This window comes from Dasypus novemcinctus, chromosome 2 (genome assembly GCF_030445035.2).
Source record: "Dasypus novemcinctus isolate mDasNov1 chromosome 2, mDasNov1.1.hap2, whole genome shotgun sequence".
Classification (NCBI taxonomy): Eukaryota; Metazoa; Chordata; class Mammalia; order Cingulata; family Dasypodidae; genus Dasypus; species Dasypus novemcinctus.
The window spans coordinates 74,454,942-74,479,987 of record NC_080674.1 but is presented as its reverse complement, the minus strand read 5'-3'; the positions used below and the strand labels follow the sequence as shown (position 1 = coordinate 74,479,987).

The window sequence follows — 25,046 nt, the reverse complement described above, 5'->3', positions numbered from 1 at the left end:
TTTTGGAATTAGTGGTGATGGCCGCACAACTTTGTGAATATATTAGAAACCACTGAATTATACACTTTAAAGGGGAAAATTTCTGATATATGAATTAAACCTCAATAAAAATGTATCCTGAGAGAAAACAATAATTCAAACTTTGTGTAAGCACCAGAGGACAAATTCTAGATTAAGGAGTATTTTCCCAAGCCCAACGCAAGTTCTGAGAATCAGAAACATCAGTCATGGAAGGTAAAGAAGTCTAAATATGGCTTTGTTTATTTTTCTAGCATAAACAAAAATCTCTTTAATTGGGAAGCCACGAACTTTATTATTATTAGGTATCAAGGTTTTAGTGCTAACGCCGTGCTAAGTACATGACCTATATAATTTCGTTTAATCCTTTAATCGACTTACCTACCGTGGCCATATAAAAAAGAATTATTTTCTTCATCTTTAAAAAAGAGACAATGAGGAAGAGGGGATGCAGGACCAAGCATTTCTGATAAAGCAAAAGCCATGCTGTGGATTATACTACATGATAATTCATTGCAAAAGGGTTATTTTTTAATAATCTGTGAAATCAAGAGGGAAAAGAAGAAATTGGCAGTATAAAATAAACTGCATGAGAAATATTAAAAGGGACAGCACGGTTCCTTACCAAAGCCAGGTTTGAAAGCACATACACCTATCATCTCACTTCACCTACCTAACCTTGACCTAATGCAGGTGACAAGGTGTCCTCATCGCCAGTGAGTTTTTTTGGTCCATTCTTGCATACACACAATTAGCGAAAACTAGGAATTCTCATCTTTAAAGTAGGCTATCTTGTTAGCACCATTTTTTGGCATCTACTTTGTAATAGAAAATTTTTTAAACTACCTTTTTTCCTGAGTAGTCTATAATTGAGACAAGACCTGCCCACCTAATTCAAATTGCCTCCTACCCTCCACCCTTAATAGTATAAAAGGGTCAAATTTCACCAGAGGTACTCAATACTCAGGAATTAAATACTCAATCATGAAGGTTATGTGAATGACTCCCCCTGGTGGATGCAGTACAAACTGCATGCCCATATTCAGCAGCCCTGTCCCCAGCATCAAAAACACTTCAGTTCATTGGGATTTTTATATAGAAGCAATAAAGAGTTCAGGCCACACCTAAGTAATGTTGAAAATGGAATGGGAAATAAAGGTAACTTCCCTGTACCTGGGAACATGCAATGCCTCGTTTAAGCCTCACAACATTTTAAAACTAAGTGTAATTATCCCCACTTTACAGATGGAAAAAGGTTCAGGTGAGTTAAATAACTTGTCTGAGATCAAGTGAAAAGAAAATGGTTGACTCAGAACTTGAACCCAGCTCTGTATGGTGTCCAATGCCATTTCTGTTCCTCTATTCCACACTGTTTCAGCCCCAAAAGCATATTTGAAATGCTTACCAAAAATGACATCCTGTCTTTTGACAACGTCCTTCTCCTGCCTGCTACAAAATGAGGGATCCACCACAAGACTCCAAGATTCTGCCTCAAATTCCTGGGCATCGCTGCTGAGGTCACTCCACCGGGAAGCGTCCACTACATCTAAGAAAAGAAAAGCCAGAAGTGTAGCAACACACGGCACAGACAGACCTTCACAAGCACCTGCATTTACAAATTCATCACACTATAGAAACATGCTATGAACATGGGAACAACTGAGCCAAAATAGTGTTAGTGTGGAGTTGAAACATCTGAAAACCAGACCATTGAACAGATTCCAACCAAGGCAGCTTTGATGAAAGAAAGGTCAAATATTAAAATAGTGATTACGTATATTTAAAAAGGCATTGAAGATTCTTTTGTTTGTTTGGGTTTCCTCTATTTTAGTTTTATTTTTGATTAGCAGCAGAGTTGACAATGTGCTCACAGAACTTGAAACCACTGATTTATTTTGCCCTAGATAATTCTGCACTATCTATTCAAATCTGAATTTTGTATTTGTCCACTAGGTTTGCTCTTTACTTGGCCTATAGTCCTTCATATAAACACAAAGCAAAGTGTAAGGACTTGGGGTTACACATGAGTACAAATTTTCTGACAGAATTAGACGACACACACACACACTCTTCAGGTAAATCAAATCCTGTTTGCCCAAAGGGCACTCATTAGAGAGAACCCAGCTTACAGAAGTAAAAATGAGATGATACGGGGCTTAAGATTAAAATAAAAGAATAGATTTCTGAGGCAGAGTCCACTCCTTTCCTTGTTGTTACTCTCCTTTCATTTGGTTTTCTTTTACTTACTGATGCAGCTTGAATCCAATAACCAATTCCCCAGATTAAGTCCTATCCTATGGAATATGTTTTAAAAAATGTTTTCCCCCAGAAGTAGGAAGCAAGAAATGAGAATAAATATCTCAGAGATCCAGACAAACCCAGTCTTACCTAACTAAAGTCTACTTTTGTAATGTATGATCCTATTTTGATTGAGCAATAACTATAATTTTTTAAAAATTATAAGCATACAATGTATGTCATTCTCTTTATTATGTATTCCCTTTTGGGGATAACTCCACTTGAAAAAAATGCATATTTCCTTGGCCACTCTCTGGTAGTCTCCTCTGGGGCTAAATTTCCATTCTTTTTATAAGTAGAACCTATAACAAAGAGACACCACGAAACAGAATTCTGTTTAAAAGAACAAAAGAATATTATGCAACCTCAAATCCTTGAGAAAATATTCCTTTTGGCAAATGATCAAAGAAACACAAATGCAAAAAATCTCCTCACCTTCCATTATGAAGGACTCAGTGGAGGGAGAAGAGCCCATGGGCTGGAACAGCTCATCGGAATGAGACCTGCTTCTCCAGCTGCTACCATCAGTCTCAGACTCCAAGGATGTCCCTGACCTCCTGAAACTTAGAAGGAGAAAAGGGGAAAAAGTTAACCCTGGCAGCAGCTCTGGGACTTTAAGATGTAAAAGCGCATGGAGCCTTACCTTTCCAAGGTGGTGCCAGGAACACTTCTGGACAACGGATGGACCTGCCCTGCAGCTTCTTTCCTTCCAGTCGGCAATCCAATGGGCATGGAGGAGGAAGGGTGCAGGGAGAGACCAGGCTGCGGGAGGTCTCTGGAGGAGGAATCTGGAAATCAGAAAGGATGCTTCATGCACTTTTTGTACAGGACAGTAAGTACAATGAGTAAAGGCAGTCACTTAAGAGCCAGAAAGCCACACACTTGAAGGGCCACTTCTCTTGTGTCTCATGCCCAGTCTTGAAGCCACTCTGCCTGCTATATCCTGATACCTGCTTCAAGCATCCCTTCCAATTCACGCCCTCCTGAGGCCACAGGCCCGCTTTCGGGACATCTCCCTGAAGACAGTGGGGGCTTGGGATTGCATAAGCGAACAGAAATATGGAATGGGGAAACCCTGGGCCAGCTTTCCTATAAACCACAGTTTGTACTCCTTAGAATGAGCTTTAAATAGATGCAAGGTATTATTAGCATTATTACTAGAAGGCATATTGTGTGTATAAACAAGCACACATGCGCACACACACACACAAAACACGTCAATGGAATGGAATGGATGATGCTGGGGAGTCCCTTTATGAACTAAGAATTTCAGGCAAATGAATCCTGTAGTCTCATGACTCCCTTGAAGAGAAGGAATACATGGTATTTTCTCGATTCTAAGATACTTTTTAATTTCACATACAATCTTATAAAATGAAGGGCCTTACAACAGATGTCAAAGGGAATTTCAGTGCTGAGGCAGAGGAGTTGTATCACAGCTGTTATTGCTTGTGCTAACGTAACCTCACGTAACTTCATACACAATCGCACACTGTCTTGAATTTGCATACCTAATTGTCCCCTGATTGAAGTGGTTTTAGGAATATTGGTCACACATTGTTGTAGCATTGAAATGAAAAGCCATGCATTTAAAATGCCTGCTACGTGGCAAGCAATGTAATTTGAGGCAGAAGAAATGACAAAACCTCTCACAAAAGATCAAAGGATCTGCAAAAGTAGGAGATGCTGGTGTGACTGCATCATGCCTGCAAAGTGAAGAACTGTCAAAGGCTACCATGATTTTTAAGAGAAGTTGCTTAGACTTCAGCAATATATAATGCAAGAAAAAATAAAACCACCAGGTTTAAAAATATGCAAACATAGCTCCAGTATGTCTTGAAATTTCACTGTCATCCTAAAGGTGCTAAGGAGATCACAGCCTCAAGAACAGTTTAAAAAAAGCACCAGGTCAGTGTGGAAATGGACAACAGAGACTGATAAAAATCTACAGGCTCCAAACATGAAGATTTTTTTCCTCAAACTTTCTGATTCTGAAGAAGCACGTGGCATCTGTAGAAGTAAATATATGCCACCGCTCGGAAAACATGAAGTTATAGGCATTTGATAACATGTTTATCTTTGCCCCAAAAGGTTATTATTAATAGTGTGTCTTATACTTGATAACGTCTGAGAATCGAGGAAATATGTTATACCTTCTCCTTATATCCCTCCCTAATACAGAGATCCATATAGTATACACAACACAAAGACTGAAGCTGGCACCGAAGTTTATATCATTCTCAACCTCTTTGTATAAATAAAAATTATGAGAGCGTGTTATGAAAGAGGAAAGAATTGGACAAATGAGAAAACAAAAGAAGTAGGTATTTTACATTGGAAAAATGTGTGGTATATATTAAACGGGGGTGGGGGATGAGGGGTGGAATTCTTGTCATTTTCCACATCACTTACTTCCAAGGATGGTCTGTGGTTTGTTCTTGTTATATTTCTCTTGGAATTTCTGGTAAAGAACATTAGAAATACATAAAGTAGATCAAAGTGCCACCAAACTACAAGAATGTCCACCCAGTTACACAGAATAGAATTCTTTTCTATATCATTTCATTTATTTCCAACAAAGAGGAATTCAAAGCAAAAGTCATTAATTGTAACAAAGACAAAAATGTTACGATACTGAAATGTTATATAATATCTGGTGCCTTAACATATAACTTTTAAGTTATACAAGGTGTGCTTCACGAAGATGCTTGGCTTCATTAAAAGCCTCAAAGGAACCAGAAATCACCAGTTCACGCAGCCAGATCCAGACTAAAACAGAAGTTCCTCTCAGAGCTGCCATGCTCCTGCTTGTTTCTTTGCACTGGCCGCTCCTCCTGCCTGCAGGAAAGAAGCCCCTTATGCGAATTCCAAAACAGCTCCCACCCTGCTGACCTGAAACAATGTGGGTTTCAATTAACATGAAGGTTTGCGACCAAGTGTGTCCCTGGACCAGCAAATCAGCACCACCTGAGAACTGGGTAGAAATGGACATTCTCAGGCTCCCCAGAGAGCTACTGAATGGGAAACTCCGGGAGTGCAGCTCAGCAATCAGTGTTTTCACAGGTCTTCCAGGCAATGCTGATGTTTTCTGATGTTTGAGAACTACTTCTCTATCATTCATTCACATCTGCTCAGTGTTTGCACTAGGACACCAAGCAGAGCCTGAGAGAAAGTCTAACCCAACCACACCTTGAACATAAATTGGCCAGACTTGAGCTTTTCCTTTATTTCTAAAAGTGTATAGTTAAGGAACTATACACTTTGAGCATGTGCTATTTTATCAAACAATGATCATTTTATAAATAAATCTACAGAGTAATAAAAAAGATTTACTCAGATATGAAGCAACCCTACTATATCTAAACATATAATATCCACACTGACTGTGAAATTACCTTGGTACATGGAGGCGCAGCATCTTTACAACCCTTATGCACATTTGCATTACAGTCTGAAATAAAGGGAAATACAGAAAAAAAATCACATCTTATTTAAGTTAATCTGAAATGAGTAACATTGCATCATACTTTTACTGGCTATAATAAAAAATAACACAAACACAAATATTTTAGAACCTATTAAGAAGGAAAGAAAAATATTAACACTTTAATCGCTTTGGAATATTTTTCCCCTTCTACACAGCATTTTATTAATTATGGAAAACCTGGAGTCATACATGATATACACTTCTGTAATACTTCTGTGTCTGCCTGAAAACTCCTTTTCTATTATAAGCATTATACTGTAAGGGGTTTCTGACATCTGGCTGGTAGCAACGCTCCACTCCCACAACAATAAAATGCCCACGAAGAGAGAAAGAAAGAAAACAAACCCACAACGGTGTTGAAAAAACCTATTACCAGGCTCCAGGAGGAATTTTTATAAGTTAGAGGTCAGCCAAATTAAAAGAGAAGTTTGGCAGCTTTCCTATGTTTTACTTCATAAAAACAGCATGCTCTTGCCTCACTGAAAAAAGTAAAGAGATCCATTCCCTGTCCCCTTCTAACCACTGACCACTGGCTCAGAGATCCAGGTGGTCCTGCCATCGGACTACAGATGGTCTAAGCAACTAAAGCCAGGCATCAAGGGAAACAGCGTGGAAACTCTCTTCCTAGTCTCTCTTAATATAATCAGAGGCCCAGATTATCATTATTAAATCATTATTTTTACAATATATGTTAATCTTTCAAGAATAATTATCTGTTTCAAGAATAGTTTGCCATCTATGTTTGGTTCTGTGATTCTAAACAAGACCTCTCAGTTACACAACAGATTACCTACAGTTAAATTAAAGATGCACACCCCAATCAAAAACTCAAATAGTTAAGGGAAATACAAACAAAAAGAAAGCAAAAAGAATATAACTTTAGACAGAGTAAAATTCAACACAAAAGCATTACAGATCCTTAAAAGGGTAATTTTATGCTGATAAAAGTTACAATCAGCAATGACAGTGTAATGTGTAAATTTCTATGCATCAAATAATGTAAAATCAAAATACAAGAAGTAAAACCTAATTTTTTATAAATAAGGAGGATTTTATAGGAATACAGTTTTATATTTGCCTTTAACATAGAAAAACAGAAAGAATAAGGCCTCAGGATTTAGAATATTTTTATTATGTTGTATTTCATGTCATATCATGTTTTTAAGATTAGAAATACTAACTTTAACAATTGAAAACAAACATATACTATGGAATAGGAATAGTGACCCAAAACTAAAGAGTGTACATGTCATTTTCTCTTACCAAATGTAAAAATCTTAATGTTAATAGCCAAAGTTTAAGCCACCAACACACATACACCTCAAAAAACAAAACAAAACAAAACAAAAAAACTGTGACTCTTAAAACTACTTCTAAAAAACTGTGGGCTGGGAAGCAGACTTGGCTCAGTGGTTAGGGCGTCCGTCTACCACATGGGAGGTCCGCGGTTCAAACCCCGGGCCTCCTTGACCCGTGTGGAGCTGGCCCATGCGCAGTGCTGATGCACCAAGGAGTGCCCTGCCACTCAGGGGTGTCCCCCGCGTAGGGGAGCCCCACGTGCAAGGAGTGCACCCTGTAAGGAGAGCCGCCCAGCACGAAAGAAAGTGCAGCCTGCCCAGGAATGGTGCCACCCACATGGAGAGCTGACACAACAAGACGACGCAACAAAAAGAAACACAGATTCCCATGCTCCTGACAACAATAGAAGCGGATAAAGAAGAAGACACAGCAAATAGACACAGAGAACAGACAACTGAGGTGGGGGTGGGGGGAGGGGGAGAGAAATAAATAAATCTTTAAAAACAAAAAACAAAAAAAATAAACTGTGGGCTAACAAGGAAATCAAATGTGTACTTTGATCCATTCATAAAGATTCTATAAATTAATCTAGGGCAATAATCAAAGATGTGGACAGACGTGAATATGAATACTCATTTTAACAGTACTTAAGATTGTGAAAAAATGGAGAAATCTTTATTGTATAATGAGGAATAATTAATTGCATTTGATATCACCACAAAATTAAACATCAGCATACAAAGCTGAAATAAATCAAAATAAAAATATTTTAAGGGTAAAAGGGATTCCATAAAAATATTAATTGCAGATTATCTCTAGGTGGTAGGATTCTTCATAATTTTAATTTTCTCCTTAAACTTTGTATCTTTTATAATGAGTCCTTTGCATTTCTTAAAAATTTAATGACTTTTAAAAGCTAAATATATCTCATATACTTTCAGTGATTTCCATCTTCCCCTAAAATGTTTATCACAATGCACTTAACCCATCCAATATGAACCAACATAATCTTTACTTCAAGAAGTTTACCTGGCAGTGAGTCCTGGCTTCCCAGCCCTCATGAGCCAGTAAGCATGTATGAGTATTAAGAGCCTGGATTCATCTAGCTGCTGAAGGGGAATACAGAAGAAGTCCCTGTGTGATTGAAGTCCTTAAAGAACTTTGTCTATTTTAGGAGTTAAACTGAAAGAGATTAAACTGAACAGGTTAAATAGATCATAGAAGTGATTTGTGAGAATTTGCCCACAGTGGCCAGGGAAGACCTCCAGAGAGAAGGTAAAAAATCGGGACACTGCAGAGGCATAAGGGAAACTGGAAGAAGGGAGATGATCATAAGCAAAGTGGCAGAGGCAGGAAAATGCACGCAAGAAAGTGGCCCAGGACTGACAGGGCTCATGCTGTAAAGTAAGGCTGAAGAGACCTGTGGGACTAGTCATCAGGACACAGATGAGGAAACGGAACACCCATTGAAGAGCTTGGGCTTGGCCTGGTAAACGAGTTGAGAGAAGAACTGCAAATTTACGCAGGTTGATTAAAGTGGTGTTTTACAAAGATTAATGGGGTCTAGGTATTCAAAATAAATTGTAGGTGAAAATATCTGGAGAGAGGGAAACTAGTACAATTCACTCTCAGAAGTCAGAAAGGTGGTGATGAGAATCTATGTACATAACAGTGAGAAGAGAAATGAAACAGTGACCCAAACTACATTGTCTGGGGGAACACGAGGAAAGAGGAATTAAAGTGCCCCAAGGTCCTGAGCCTGAAGTGCCATCAACACAAGCAGGAACAGCAGCTCTTTGCTTGTGGTCGCTGAGGTTGGCCTGAGACATGTTATTCTGGGAAACTGAAATCTCTGCATGTGCCCATACAGAGGTGCACCATATAAGCCAGCATGCCAGGATAGTTTCTGTTTAAACCTGCAGGTCTGGCATCAATCTCAAAAGGGACCATAAATGTCATGGATGCCCAGCCTACAGGTATCTGGAAATATGGAAGTAAAGTGAGAGATGATGACATGAATTTGGGAGGAATGGGTCCAAATACAATATTTTAAATCAGAAGATTGGATAAGTGTAATCAGAAAGAGTAATAGGAAAAAGAATAAATGCCCAAGAATTGAGTGGGGTGGGGAGGGGACCCAGACATAGAGGAAGGGAGAGAGAAAACACAGGTGGTAAAACACGTGAGTAGTGTGCCATGGAAAGCGGGAGGACAGTGTTTTCCTAAAGAAGGTTTGGTCAACATGAAAACAAGACAGAAATACCAGTGAGTCTGAAAAATGAGGAAAGATATTCAGATTTGACTAAAGAGCGGCCCTAAATTTCCTTCTAAAGCATGGTTCAATACTGAGGGGCAAGGCCAAAACACCGGTGGTTAATAAAGAAATACGAGAAATGGACATTAATGTATTTATCACCCAACTTAAGGAATTGGTCTCAAAATTAGGGAAGAAAAACAGCTGGGATGTGGCTGGGGTACAATTAAAGAGCCCAAGCCCTGTGAACAAGGAGGAGCAATAACCTATGAAACATATGCCCATCATGCATATAAACTGGCAGTTGAAATACAGGCAAGGTAAAAACAATTCCCAAACAGTGCTTAAAGCAAATCTCTAAAAATTTAGAAAATTGAATCGCATCTGTATTAGTCAGCCAAAGGGGTACTGATGCAAAATACCAGAAATTGGTTGGTTTTTATAAAGGGTATTTATTTGGGATAGGAGCTTACAGATACTAGGCCATAAAGCACAAGTTACTTCCCTCACCAAAATCTGTCTTCACGTGTTGGAGCAAGATGGCCGCCAACGTCTGTGAGGGTTCAGGCTTCCTGGGTTCCTCCCTTCCTGGGCTTGCTTCTCTTTCCTCTGTGTGCTTACTTTCTGTGGCTCCAGCATCAAACTCCAACATCAAAACTCCAACATCAAAAACCCTAACTCATATATATATATTTTTAATGTAATATTATTACAAAGTCAATTAAAAAAAAAAAACTGAAGAAAAAAAAAACCCTAACTCTGTCCTTTGCTATGCCTTTTATCTGTGAGTCCCCACCCACCAAGGGATGGAGACTCAATACCCTACTGGCACAAGAGGTTTACATAATTACTTAATCAAATAAACCTATGATTCCAAGATAATCTAAAATGCCCAGAGGAAAAGATCAGTTTACAAACATAATCCAATATTTCTTTTTGGAATTCATCAGTAATATCAAACTGCACCATCTAAACTTAATGCTATTACAGATCCAGTAAAAGAAACAAATTGAGTCTCCAAGAAAAGCAAATGTCAACCATTCACTAAAGCTGGAATAACCAAAGACAATGTCAGCTGTGAAAAGAAAATTTAATCTGCCATTAATACCATATATAAAGACTGTATTTTCATTAGATATGCAACTACAGATATACCTAAAATTTTTAAATTTAATCATGTTTAATGAAAAATTTCACATATAACTTTCTACTACTCTTCTCTCCCCTTTGTGTTCCTATTCCACCCCAGATACTGCCCTGCCAATTTTGGCCACCAATTAAGAATTAAGGATAGACATGATCAACATGGAATGTATTTTACCTGTCTGGGCCTAAAGTCTTTTGCCTTTAATTAATCTTCCATTCAACACCTATGTACAAGACACTGTTCTAGATACTGTGAATAAAGATCGTGGAAAACAAAATCAACAGATAAAAAACCAGCCTTCATAAACTTACATTCTGGAGAGACAGAAATAATGTAAGTAAGTAAAGCATATACTAAGTCAGATGGTGTTAATGCTACAGAAAAATTTTTTAAAAAGCAGGGAAGGGAGACAGGAAGTGCCAGGCATAGGGTGGGTCAAGAAAGGTCAACTAAGAAGGTGTTATTTGAACAGATGTGAAGGTGGTCTGAAGATGGCAGCTGCAACAGCCAGGGAAGGTCCAAAGGGAGGAGCTTGCCTGGTATGTATGAGGAATGAAGATGCCAGTGTGGCTGGAGCAAAGGGAGCAAGAGATGGGGAAAGAAGATGAGAGAGATCGCAGAGCGCCCTGCGGTCACAGGATTACTTTGGCCTTTTCTCAGGGGAGGATCAGAAGTCATTGGAGGAGTTTGAACAGAGGGATAAATACCCTGACAAGCTCACTCTGGCTGATGTTGTAAGACTTCAGGGAGTAAAGGCAGAAGGAAGGAGACCAGTCAGAAAGCTAGTGAAATGTTGGCTAGAACCAGGGTGATTATAATGACGGGTGAGACGTGGCTGGATTTTATATGTATTTTGAAGACAGAAGCCAGAGATTGGAGGTGGGACATAAGAGAAAGAAAGGCATAAAGACTCCAAAATTTTGTCTCAGGAGCATCTGGCTAGAAGACAGAGTTGCCATTAACAGAGGGTCAACTTTTAGGAGGGCCTATGAGAGGAAGATGAGGAGCCTTGGGGCATGTAACAAGTAAGACGCCACGTAAGCAGTGAGGTGTACAAGTCTGGGCTTCAGGAAGGATATCATCTGTGGAAGACCACTATTGGTCATTGGTTGGTTGATTGCTAAATCAAATGTACAACATGAAAAAGAAGGTTTATGTAAATGTGTTTAGCAACGGCCTCTATTCTCAGGGAATTCACTCTCTGAAAAGATACAGCACAAAGACAGCATACATTAGAATGGAGAACTTACTGGAACACTGGAATGAGTCTTTTCCCAGGAGCGTTTTATCACAAACCAAACACTGTAGAACCCCAGAGAATGATCCAGGGATGAACTGATGTCGATTTAGTTTCTCTTTGTCTTTGGCATCCTTGCTTTTTGTCTTTAGATGAAGCAGCAATAGCAGGAAAGTGGGGGGAAATGAAGAACAGGAAATGTTGTGAGCCAATCTTTTTACACAAGCCACACAAGCAAAGTCTCTACATTTTCCATTATAATATAAGGATGGCACAGAGAGAAGAATAACAGAACAAAATGTAATATTCCCCAAGATGCAGTTGTCTTACTATTTCAAATGACTTGGACAGTATCCCATATGAAATACGAGGTTTTCAAACACATGTATAGAAGAGTTTAAGGGAAAGTGAAAACTATGCTAGCTGCTGAGAAACTAAGCCATCAATATTTTAGAGAATACAGAACCCCAATTACCTTCGATTTATTCCGAGGACTAGTCATCCTATTCATGAGGAAGCTGAAAGTTCGGCTCACTTTGTATTTTTCAGATTCCGATTTGGCAGGTATGATGTATTTGTCCCATTCTTCCTCCTGAATCCTACAAAAAAGAATCTATTATATTGGTTGATAGGAATTAAGTAGGGAGCAAACAATATATAAAAACATGCATATATATTCAAATTATAATAGCTGTTCTAAAGGTAAAAATAGAAGCTCTCCTTAAAAATATATACTATAGACAACCAGCAAGATAGCAGAGTAAGGAGTTCCTAGAGTTAGCTCATGCTACAGGGCAGTTAGTAATCACCCAGAGCTATCTAAAGCACCTGTTTCAGGACTCCAAGAGAGCAGAATTATTCTGCAACATCTTTGAAAGAATAGAAGGAGGAGACTGACCATCTGCAGAGAAGATTCCTAGGTAGAGCCCTTCACACCATGGAGGTTGGTGCCCATACTCCCCTGGCAGCACAAGCCGCCTTGGAGCCTCTTCCATGGCTGGAATTGGAAGCTCCATTTCCCAAAAACAGGGGAGGAAGAGACGGTTGGGCTCCAACTTCAGCTACTGATTAATAAATTTGGCAGACTAAAGTATAATCCTAAGAACAGCTAAAGTTTGAACCTGTCCAAGTCAGAAAGAGGCCGATAGCCACCATTAACTCCTCCCCTGGCATGAAGGGAAGCAGGGCTGACTGAAAATCACAGTGCTGATAGACAAGAGCTTCTTCCCATCCAGATTGATTGCAGGTCTAGCCTAACCCCCAGCCCCACCTCTGGCAGGGATAAAGCATGCCAGCCTCTCTGGGAAAGTACAGATCATGCTGCAGAGGCCAATGCTCATACTACCGTGGTGGCACAAGTCACCTCAGAAGCTATTCTGTGACTAGAGTTGGAGCTCCATTTCCTAAAACCAGGGAGGAAGAGAGGGTTGGCCACCGACTTCAGCTACTGATCTGTAAATTTGGCTGGCTAAAGGATAATCCTAAGAACAGCTATAGTTTGAACCTGTCCAAGTCAGAGAGAGGCCAGAAGCCACCATTTTGACTCCACCCCTGGCATGAGGGGAGGCTAGGCTGAATGAAAATCACAGTGATGGTAGGGACCAGTTTCTTTCCACCCAGATCGGCTGCAGCCCCAACTCTGGCAGGGAGGAAGCAACACCAGCCTCTCCAGATAACTAAGGGTACATTAGGCTGGCACAGACTGAACAGTCAGAAGTCTACCTGGACAACCACAGCCATTTTGGACCTGCATGGCATAGAATGCTGCCCATACTTGCAGCTCCATCCCTGCCCAGGCAGGGGGGAAAAGGGGTGTGAAGCTTCATCAGTCTCTCCAGGCAACTACAGTCTAGGCCTGCACAACTTGGATTATTACACATGGCTGTTGCTCTGTCCCTACCCCTGGCAAAGAAGAAAGGTGGGAGAAGTTTCACTGGTTCCTGGGTCAATGTGGGCAGCTTCAACCCCCACAGCTTACAGTACCAACTACATCCTTGGCTCCTACTAAACAACCAACAAGGGAGAAGGGACAAGAAAACCGTAAATGAAAGAGAGAAACTTCGCCGAGAATAAATACATCTAGTAAGCTAGATGCCAAGACACCAACAACAAACTACAATCCATACCAAGAAAAAGGAAGACATGAACCAGTTAAAGGAACAAGATAAGCCTCCAGATGACATAAAGGAGTTGAGATAACTAATAATAGATGTTCAAACAAATCTCAATAAATTCAATGAGATGGTTAGAAAGAGTAAGGTTATTAAGAAGATATTGGATGAGCACAAAGAAGAATTAGAAAGCACACACAGAAAAACAGTAGATCACGCAGGAATGAAAGGCACAATAAATGCAATTAAAAATACACCAGAATCAAATAACAACAGATTTGAGGCAGCAGAAGAAAGGATTGGTGAGCTTGAAGACATGGCCTCCAAAAGCAAACATACAAAAGAACAGATGAAGAAAAGAACTGAAAACTTGAACAAGGCAAGGTCGCAGGGAACTAAATGACAGCAAGAGACATGCAGACATACATTTCATGGATATCCCAGGAGGAGAAGAGATGGGAAAAGGGGCAGAAGGAATATTTGAAGAAATAATGGTGGAAAATTTCCCAACTCTATTAAAGGACATAGATATCAGTGTCCATGAAGCACAATGTGCTCCCATCCAAATAAATTTGAATAGACCAACTGTGAGACACATACTAATCAGAATGTCAAATGCCAAAGACAAAGGGAGAATTTTAGAACAGCAAGAGAAAAGCAATGCATAACATATACAGGATACCCAATAAAGTTAAGCACCTATTTCTCATCAGAAAACATGGAGGCAAGAAGACAGTGGTATGATATATTTAAGATATTGCAAGAGAAAATCTTCTAGCTAAGAATCTTCTCTCTGGCAAGACTGTCTTTCAAAATTCAGAAATAGTCAAAAATAAACAGAAACTGAGAAAGTTTATAACAAAGAGGCCAGTCTTGCAGGAAATACTAAAGTGTGTGCTACAGTCTAAAAAGAAAAGACAGGAAAGAGAGTCTTGGAAGAGAATCTACAAATGACGATTATATCAGTAAAAGTCTCAAAAGAATGGTGAAAATAAAACAGGACAGATAAAACCCAAAGGTCAAAATGCATGAAATAAGAACTGCCCATACAGTAACAACACTGAATGTTAATGTATTAAACTCCCCCAATCAAAAGACACAGACTGGCAGAATGGAGAAGAAAATATAAGCCATCTATATGCTATCTGCAAGAGACTCACCTTAGACCCAAGGATAACAACAGATTGAAAGTGAAAGGCTGGAAAAAGATATCCCATGCATGCAGTAACCAAAAACAAAACAAAACAAAAAGCCAGAGTAGCTACACTTACATCAGATGAGACAGACTTTAAAAGACACTAGTAATGCACAATCTGAGAAGGAAGTCAGGGGGGAAAAATTCCATTTACAGCAGTGATTAAAAGAATAAAATATTTAGGAATAAACTTAACCAAAGATATAAAGCATCTGTATTCAGAAAACTACAATGCATTGTTAAAAGAAATTTTAAAAGACCTAAATAATTGGAAGAACATTCCATGCTCACAGACTAGAAAACTAAATATCATTAAGATGTCATTTCTACCAAAACTGATATAAAATTGCAATCCCAATAAAAATTTCACCAACATTTTTAAAATAAATGGAAAACATGATTATCAAATTTATCTGAAAGGGTAAGGGGTCCTGAATAGCCAGAAACATCTTAAAAAGTAAAAGTGAAACTGGAAGACTGTCACTTCTGGACTTTAAATCATATTACCTAGCTAAATTGGTAAAAACAACATGGTACTAGCATAAAGGCAGATACATAGACCAATAGAACCAAACTGATGGTTCAGAAACAGACCCTCACATCTACAGTCAAGTGATTTTTGACAAGACTGTCAAACCCACCCAACTTAGGCAGAACAGCCCATTCAACCAATGGTGCTGAGAGAACTGGATATCCATAGCCAAAAGAAGGAAAAAGGACCCCTATCTCACACCTTCTGCAAAAAATCCACTCAAAATGGATCAAAGACTTAAATATAAAAGCACAAACCATAAAGCTTCTAGAAGAAAATGTAGGAAAACATCTTCAAGACCTGGCGATAGGTGGTGGATTCTTAAAGGAGATAAAAGGAAGACTAAAATAGACTACTTATTCTTAATGTATGTAGAAGTTTTAATTAACTTGACTATAAAAGTGTGGAAATGTATAGAGTTGATAGTAACCCATTATAGTGAGCAACAGCTGGTTTATAAATGGGAATGTGACTGGAAAGCATAGACTTGGAACGTAAATGTCAACTGAAAGAAAGCTAGAGAATAATCTAGGGACTGAATAGCACAGTAAACCCTGAGGTGTATGAGAATTGTGGTTGATGGTACAAAGGCAAGAGTGTCTTTTGTGAGCTAGAGCAGACGTACATCACTACTGCAGGGTGGTGGGAATGTGGAGAAGCACGGGAAAAATACAACTGTAGTGACCTATAGACCGTGATTAACAGCAATACTGTAATATTCATGTATCTATGCCAAATATGTACTATGCTGATAATGGGGGAGTCTAGAAAAAGTATGCCAAATGTACACTATGGACCATGGTTAGTGGTAATAGTCTGCTGACATTATCTCATAATCTGTAACAAATGTTCCACCACGGTATGAATGTGTTGATGAAGGGGTATTGTATGGGAATTCTGCATATGTGCATGATTGTTTTGTAAGTTCACAACTTCTGTAATAAAACATATTTTAAAAAATAATAGGGTGAGTTGCGGGAAAAACACACCAAATGTTAGTAAGATATGGACTAGAGTCATTAGTAAGGTTTTGACGATATTATTTCATAATTTGAAACAAATGTCCTATAACAATGCAAGGCATTGGTGGTAGATTGATGCATGGGACCCCTGTATAATGTTATGAATGTTTGCTTTTTAAGTTCACAACTTTTCCTATACTTTATTGTTTATATATGTTTATGTATGAGTGATATAAGTCAATAAATTTTTAAATGAAAAAATACATATATAATACTATAGGTGTATACATGCAATAAAGCAAATACTGCACAATGTTACCAATTGTAGAGCCTAGGTGGTGGGAAATAGGTGTTCAATATATATAGTTCTTTCAACTTTTCTATATACTTGAAAACTTTCATAATAAAATATTGGCGAAAGAAAGGAACTCTTAGACTTGTAATTTTACTCTGAAAATATTCATCACTGTGTTTATTGTAGTAACAAAAATTTTCCAGGGCATGGCAAAGTCAAATAACCATCAATATGAAACTGGATTTTATTTAATTGGGAGACACAGAGATAATACCCAGAAGACACACATTTCCTTTGCATATATAGCCTGAGAAACACAGACTGCATGGCTCATGGGTCTATCCCTCTCACACACTCAGGCTATCTGCAATCTGAGACTCTCCAGATTGTAGAGGAGAGAAGGCTATGGAGATTCCTCAAAATAAGAGGTAAGCTGGAGATAACTTTACCCAGTCTACAAACACTCTAACCCATAAAATCATTCTTAAAAAAAAAAAAAAAAAAATTAGGTATAAAGAGTTACATCTCCCCCAGAACTCCCTCTTATAGTCTAAAACATATTTCTAAAATTACTGTAGACCTACAAAGTATTTTTAGCGATCTTAAATATCATGTCAAATCATACAAGACTTCCGTAGACTAGTTTCATAATGAACATTTCATAATTGAAATCTCCTCTATGCCCCAAAATTCTCATTTGCCACATTAGTGGTTAACACCTTTGTCTTTGGGAAATACTTAAAAGCCATCATATTACTGAAATACACACATACACATGGATTACATTTTATGAAAATGGTGGCTTCAATGACAACTTTCCAGTGCTTTGGTTTTTCTCGTCTAAGTAATGACAGTCTTAGACCAAATTATTTCTAAGGCCTCTTCTCACACAAATACAATATACACCTCCCTGATAACAAAACTTTAAATTATTTAACCTCAATAATAGGTACTTTGGAATTCAAACCTGTGGATTCATTTAGAAAAAATAAATGGCCTCAGAGCTGTCTCTTGTTCATACAGATGCTAAAGGCATAGTGAAGACAGTGTGTGCCCTGATGCTCAAATACTGCACAATGAACAAAACTGGGTTTCCTACTCAGAGAAAACATTTAAATAATTAGAAGGGGAAGGGATGAAAAGAAATGAATGTACTCTAAGACTATTGGAAAAAGAAACTCAGATCCCTTATTTCCTTTCTACTTCCTCTATTCGTTTTTTGCCTTGGATAATGCATTGGTTAATATAATCAGAAATTTCTGTAACCTCTCGTGCCTTAACCTACTTTGCAAAACTCTTATCATAATATTCAACAGGCTCACTTTGGAAAAACACATTTGAAAGCTTAAAAAGAATCCTCTTCAGGAGATCCCACCAGAGGCCATCCAATGTCAAAGTAAAGAGCAGTGTGGTGAGGGGACCTAAGGCTCAGAATTAAAGAATGGTACAGGCAATGCAAACTGAGATCAAGAAGGCTCCTCCCAGTAGGGTAACAACTAAAAGAAAACTAATTCTTGTTTACCCAACTCTACCTCCAGTTCCCATACCACAGAAGATTATATCTAGAACAATTTCTCTTTTGATTAAGAACAAATAAATGTACCACAATTTATCATATATTTGCAAAATATATTTTATATTTTTATAAAACTATATAAAATTATAACATAACCTTCAGAATCAAAGTTTGATAAGACCTGAAAGATGACAACACATACAAATCCTGAAACTAAATATTAAAAACTGAAAAGAAACAACCAACCTGGAAGAAAGGCATCTTAGACATCCACTATCAAATTATGAGAGTTGTTAGCATAATGTACCTTCTGATCAAATATAGAAGGTTGATTGATTTATATTCCAAATCTGCTAATTTAACAATTAAGTACTTTAGAAAAGAACTGAGAAGAGAAAATAGTCAATTGATTTCCTTTTAGAACTTTTGAATTCTAAGGCTCTGGAAAAAATTAATTTACATTATTTTCAACATCCAAGGTTAAGAATGCCTAATCTCTATTACCAGGTAGATGACCAGTGGAATCACCCACAATAAAGTTTTTCATGCCCTGTTCTTTGCAGACTTTCCTGGTACTTTGTTTTCAATAGATAAATGGGTATTTAAAATACCTAAAGAATATGAATCCTCAATCTCTTAATTCTTTTTTTTTTATTTAAATTATTTATTTATTTTTAAAAATTACATTAAAAAATATGAGGTCCCATTCAACCCCACCGCCCCCACCCCCCACTCCCCCCACAGCCTTAATTCTTAACTCTATTATTTCTATTACTTCATATTTTTCTAAAGAACTAGGCACCTAAGTGATAAACAAGTTCTCACTATCCAAACTGAAAATTGAGGCAGTGGGAATGTCTTTCAAAACTCAGATGCCCAGGTCTTTAGTAAAATAGGAGGCATTAGTTTATTAGATTTGAGAGACATACTGACAATAAAAATAACTGAATCATGCAATATATTCTCTTTAAGAAACTGGGATAGAGGGCGTGCCTGATGAAATGAGCCTGCAAGGTCTGCAGTGAACTCCTTTGAACTGGATACATCCTTTTACAGAAACTGAGGGATGAATATAAATAACAGAACCCCACAAAAGACACAATCTCAAGTAAATATCTAAAGAATGACCAAAACAAAGCACTGGATATGGCTGAAGAAACTACTAGCATATTCAAGCAGGTCAGAGGAAAGATCTCCTCTATTAAATCCATCAAGAGATATCAATGAAAAAGTCACATGCTTAGAGGATGCAGACCAAGAAAAACTAAAGAATGAGGGGAAAAATGGGAGTGACAAGGAAAGGAGACTAAGAGAAAAGGCTGCTCCCTACACATCCCATTCAAGTTAAACCAGTTTATAGGCTAATTATGACACTGGCTCCTTCAGTCTTAACTCCTCTCCTAATGAAAAATAACTTTTACAATCAGTTTATTACTTCTCCCAACTATTAAAAAGATATTAGGAAGAATGATGACTAGGATGATTATCAAATTCCAGAATTATGAAGCAAATTGCTTAAGTGAAATAATAAAAGTAAAGTGCTTAAAGCAGTATAAAGCCCATAAAACACTCATTAATGTCAGTTAATGCTGCTACTGCTATTATCATTGCCGTCATCATCATCATCATTGCCATAATGTCAGCTTCATCATCATCCTATCCTTAAAGAACATTCTTACTCTTCCTCTTTTTTCATCTTTTTCCATCCTGGTCTCAATAAAAACAGAAATGAACAAAAGAAGGCATTTTCTTATTGATACTTTTATTCCAAGATTTAAAACAAAGTAGTTCATCTTGATCAAGATATTAAAATGTTTCATTTTAGGGGAAGTGGACTTGGCCCAATGGATAGGGCACCTGCCTACCACATGGGAGGTCCGTGGTTCAAACCCCGGGCCTCCTTGACCTGTGTGGAGCTGGCCCATGCAAAGTGCTGATGCGCACAAGGAGTGCCCTGCCATGCAGGGGCGTCCCCCATGTAGGGGAGCCCCACGCGCAAGGAGTGCGTCCTGTAAGGAGAGCCACCCAGTGCGAAAGAAAGTGCAGCCTGGGAAACGGACTTTGGCCCAGTGGTTAGGGCGTCCGTCTACCACATGGGAGGTCCGCGGTTCAAACCCCAGGCCTCCTTGACTCCTGTGGAGCTGGCCCATGCGCAGTGCTGATGTGCGCAAGGAGTGCCGTGCCACGCAAGGGTGTCCCCCGCGTGGGGGAGCCCCACGTGCAAGGAGTGCGCCCGTGAGGAAAGCCGCCCAGCGTGAAAAGAAAGTGCAGCCTGCCCAGGAATGGCGCCGCCCACACTTCCCGTGCCGCTGACGACAACAGAAGCGGACAAAGAAACAAGACGCAGCAAATGGACACCAAGAACAGACAACCAGGGGAGGGGGGGAAATTAAATAAATAAATAAATCTTAAAAAAAAAAAAAAAAAAAAGAAAGTGCAGCCTGCCCAGGAATGGCGCCGCACACTCACGGAGAGCTGACACAACAAGATGACACAACAAAAAGAAACACAGATTCCCGGTGCCGCTGATAAGCATAGAAGCGGTCGCAGAAGAACACACAGTGAATAGACAGAGAGAGGAGACAACTGGGGGGTTGCGGGGGAAGGGAAGAGAAATAAATTAAAAACCTTTTAAAAAAATGTTTCGTTTTAGCATTAATATCACCAAAATTAAAAGCCACTTTCCTCTTTTTCCATGGTCTTTGAAAGCCAAACATTTATGCCACTTCTGACACTTGCTTTTGCACAGACCTTGGCAGTCCCAGAGGTATTTCACAGTGTAACTCATGTGCAGGTGGTCACTTGAGACCAAAAGAACTCAATCATGCTGCTCACTAGTCTGCTTCCCAAGCTTTACCCCAACAATTCTAACGTCTAGGAAAGAAAAATGTTTAGATTCAAAGCTTTCGAACCTGTTTATCAGTCAGAAAACTAACAATGCTTAAAGTACTTTTTGTAATGTTTATTCTTTGGTTTCAAAACAGGACCCTGTTAAGCAATAACCCATGAAGGAAAATAGCAGTGACATTTTGTATAATTGACCACTCAGGGGCCAGTTACTAAGTCATCTTTTCATGGTTGACAGAACTACAGAGAATCTGTCTTTCAAAAGCAGATGGTCTTCACATTGCTCCCCCTTGATTCTGTACACCTGGAGGGGTTCAGCTATGACACTCCCTAAAACAGAACAACCCTGTCACCAACCCTAAGCCCACAAACTTGGGGACTGAAAGGAGAGGACTGGCTGATGGACGCTGAAATGGATGACAGAGGGAGCAAGGCATCCTAGACAGGCTTGTTACAAAGAAACATCCTATAGACTATGGAAATGGTATAAAAAATGATGTGCAAACATCTCCAAAGATGGATCAGGAAGTTTTAACAGTTAAAATACCTTTTTTCTCTTGGTGGCTCCGGTAAACTGTAAGCTCTTTGCTCTATAAGACACAGAACAATAAAATAAAAACCAAGGTAGACAAACTAGCAGTCACGTGTTAGTCTAAAATTTTCACACACTCAACCATATTTTATCATTATATACAGCATCGGTCAGAAAATAATGACAAAACAGGTAATTTATACAAATAAGACATCACTCTGGATATCTTCATCATTTTCCCACTTTTCCCTAAGTTAAAAGAGGGACCAAACCATGTCAACATTGAATAATTTTTATACACTGAGTTAGCATTAGCAATGGGCAGTAAACATTTTCAGAAGTACAGAAAATTAATTCTGCCTTTTGGGTACTTCTTGTCAGAGCATCATGCCTTATGCATAACACTAATTCCCCAACACACAAAACCAACAAACATCTTAGTTGCTTTTTAGCAAAGCTCAATAGGACAAAGTTGTGAAGGCCAGCACAAGGAAGAGTTTTAGTAGAGATGCAATGCCTTTATAAAATCCTAGCAGCAGCAAATTCAGAGCTGTGCTTGTGGGCCATGGGAAAGGGAGAACAACCTTTCCTATGGCTGTCACCATCTTGTTTCCGAAACTGGAGTACTTACTACAGGGACACTAATTTAGACAGTGAGAGAGACCAAAGAGAGGCTACAGCCACTCTGGAGGAACACACCACCTACAGAGTGGGGACAAATCCTTTACTATTACACTCCCATCAGTGAAGAGGCAAAACTAAGTTGCAAAGGGAGATGGGCCAGATAGATGAAGAAAACTAATTCTTTTAAAAAAAATTCCTTGAAATGGGCAAATATCAATACTGATTCTAATGCAATCTTATATCCAATAGAAAATCCACTTTGACGAAGTAGAGGGCTTTATTTTATAGCCATTATTAAATGTTCTTCAAATTAAGTAGTGGTCAGAAATTATTATCTGTGTTTTAAATAGGTTAATGTGGGGAAAAGCCACATGACCAAGATAACCAAGTCATGAAATTATGGAAAGAGACAAAAGCAACTGGACAATGTCAAACAGGATTCCATTCACTGGTTCACAATAGCTTTCAAAAGTATATTTATTTCACTCTTCTAAGTATTCAATGCAGAGTTCTTTGTGTCCATTTTGCTGAGGTGATTATCATTTCAATATTGACAATGTTTCTTTCTATCTCAAACCACGATGAACCAAAGGGAATTACACTGTTGGATTTTTGCTTTATGTATACAAGTATTAAATAATAAAGTTGCTACAACAGCACTCTTAGCTCAAATAAGAAAAAAAAAAGCATGAGAAATGATAGAATTTGGAAGAGACAAAGAAGGAAGAACATGACAAACAAGAACAAGAAGGACAGAAAGAGCATCCTATCTGACTCTTTCACATATTTGTATTACAGCTCATAGACAGTATCTTCCCACTAGGGCAAAGGGATACTTAGTCTTTGTTCACACAGAGAAAATTTCAGGACTACTCAAAACACATCGAGAGAATGTATTGTAATATAAATGTCACTTTACTTCTCAGTAATCTAACAAACTAAACAATAAGACATTAGACTCCTTAAACTAGTCAAGCTTTTATATATGTACTTTGAGCACATACAAGCAGTTAAAATTATGCCTTCTTTGATAGGTGTTCGTTTATTCTGAATAGTCCTAAGATTTTTCACTACCTAAATGGTATCAACCTAAAGCAGGTTAGCACAAAGTAATAGAGGAGAAGATGAACCACAACATGGCTGACAGACAACATGGCTGACAGAGAGCATGGCCAGCAAACAACATGGCTGCAAGATCTCACTGGACCTTGAGTTTAACCTTGAGGTCCCAGTTTCACTTTCCAGGACCTCCTCTTATCGGATATTCCAAAAAGTCCTCACCATTAGAACCCCCCATAGTGGGGTAACCAATAACCACTGGGGCCCATCCCCTTATCATTAGCAAGGGGGTGGAATAATTAAATCATTAACAGTTTAAAAGATATCACACTAGGCAGAGCCCCCCCTCTCTCTGCCTTGAGGGGTGCACACCAAATCTTGGTATTTCTGTCTTTCCCATTTCTCAGCAAGTTCTGTTCTTTCCCCCATTTCTCAAGTAAATTCTTTTTGCTGGTCTAACTAAACTGGCATGTTCATAAATTATTTTATGCATCATGGCCAAGAACCTAAAGAAATCCAATGCTTCTCCATCTTCATTTGGTGAGCCAGGCAGGAGATATATAAGTGAGTGGTGCTCCCAAGCCCCTGCCAGAAGCTGGTGAGGTTTCAGACCTGTGCCTTCTTTTGGTTCTGCCATTTTAAAAGGAGTTAATGGATAGGGAGTTCCTGGATAAGCTCACAAAAGACATAAACTCAGTCTGCCCAGACTTCCAGCTCTCTCTCCAGAGGTAGTAGGGGCCAATCCCCATGGTGGATGAAATTGACCTCGAAACCTGAGTGAGCACATGGCCTAATTTGAGCAGGAGTCTGCAGGGAGTTTGCCAAAACCTTTCTAAATTCAGAATGGCTATGACCTCGTATATTATTAACTTGAATCCGCTAGTTAACTCCTTTTAACAAAAGGTGCCTTTGATCTTCCAGCTACTGCTGTCCTCATTCTGCCACTGTAAGATGCTTTAGAATGTCTTAGAAACTGAAAATGCATTTCTTAGCGAGGCAAAAGCTCTACCCTCAGCAGTGCCCTGAGGCATTGTTCCTTCTCCACCTTGGAGAAGTCTGGAGATTGTCTGGTGTGGAGGGATGGTGCCTGAGGGTGTTTGTGAGTAAGTCACAGGACAATTACTCTAGTTTTAGGGCTTTTAATGTTGGGTTTAACTAAAGAACCCCTGGGAACTGCTATGGGATAAGCTCACTCATAGCCACTTCTAAAACCGCTGCAAAGTAGGCAAAAGTGTGTCAAGGTCCCTAGCCACCCCCTTTCCTAACAAGAAAGCCTGGCTTGAGTGTTTTGGTTTAGGAACCAGACCCAGACACCCCCAAGACCTCTAGGGTTCTGGGGACACCCAGAGACAAAGCTCCCAATCCCCAAAATATGGGGCAGCAGGCAGAGTTCCTGATTCCTGGACACTGGCTCAATGAGCAATCCCGTTCCATCAAGCTAGTGGTGGGATGACATCCAAACTGACGAACGTGTTTTCTTCCCCTAGGATAATGGACGGCTCTTAAATTGGGACAACCTGCCTAGTTTAATCTTTTCCTGCCATACCACATGGCCATAGCATGGCCAAGAATGGGCTCTGCATGGGACCTTGAATTCCAGTTAAGACTATGTAAGAGGAGAAGACAGACAGAC

The 25,046-nt window shown here is 39.0% G+C and overlaps 1 protein-coding gene across 3 annotated transcripts in view; it reads right to left on the bottom strand.

The window, feature by feature from the left end:
• The window catches only part of ARHGEF28 (Rho guanine nucleotide exchange factor 28), a 346,092-nt gene that overhangs the window by 82,036 nt on the left and 239,010 nt on the right, over positions 1-25,046 (bottom strand). For all 3 annotated transcript variants that reach the window (XM_058310148.2, XM_058310153.2, XM_012523181.3), the window contains 8 exons: positions 21,746-21,788; positions 12,216-12,339; positions 11,754-11,886; positions 5,712-5,767; positions 4,729-4,777; positions 2,960-3,104; positions 2,752-2,879; positions 1,424-1,564 (listed from right to left, as the gene is read on the bottom strand). In XM_058310148.2, the coding sequence (XP_058166131.1) occupies positions 1,424-1,564; positions 2,752-2,879; positions 2,960-3,104; positions 4,729-4,777; positions 5,712-5,767; positions 11,754-11,886; positions 12,216-12,339; positions 21,746-21,788 (819 nt within the window). The remainder of the gene's footprint in view (positions 1-1,423; positions 1,565-2,751; positions 2,880-2,959; positions 3,105-4,728; positions 4,778-5,711; positions 5,768-11,753; positions 11,887-12,215; positions 12,340-21,745; positions 21,789-25,046) is intronic.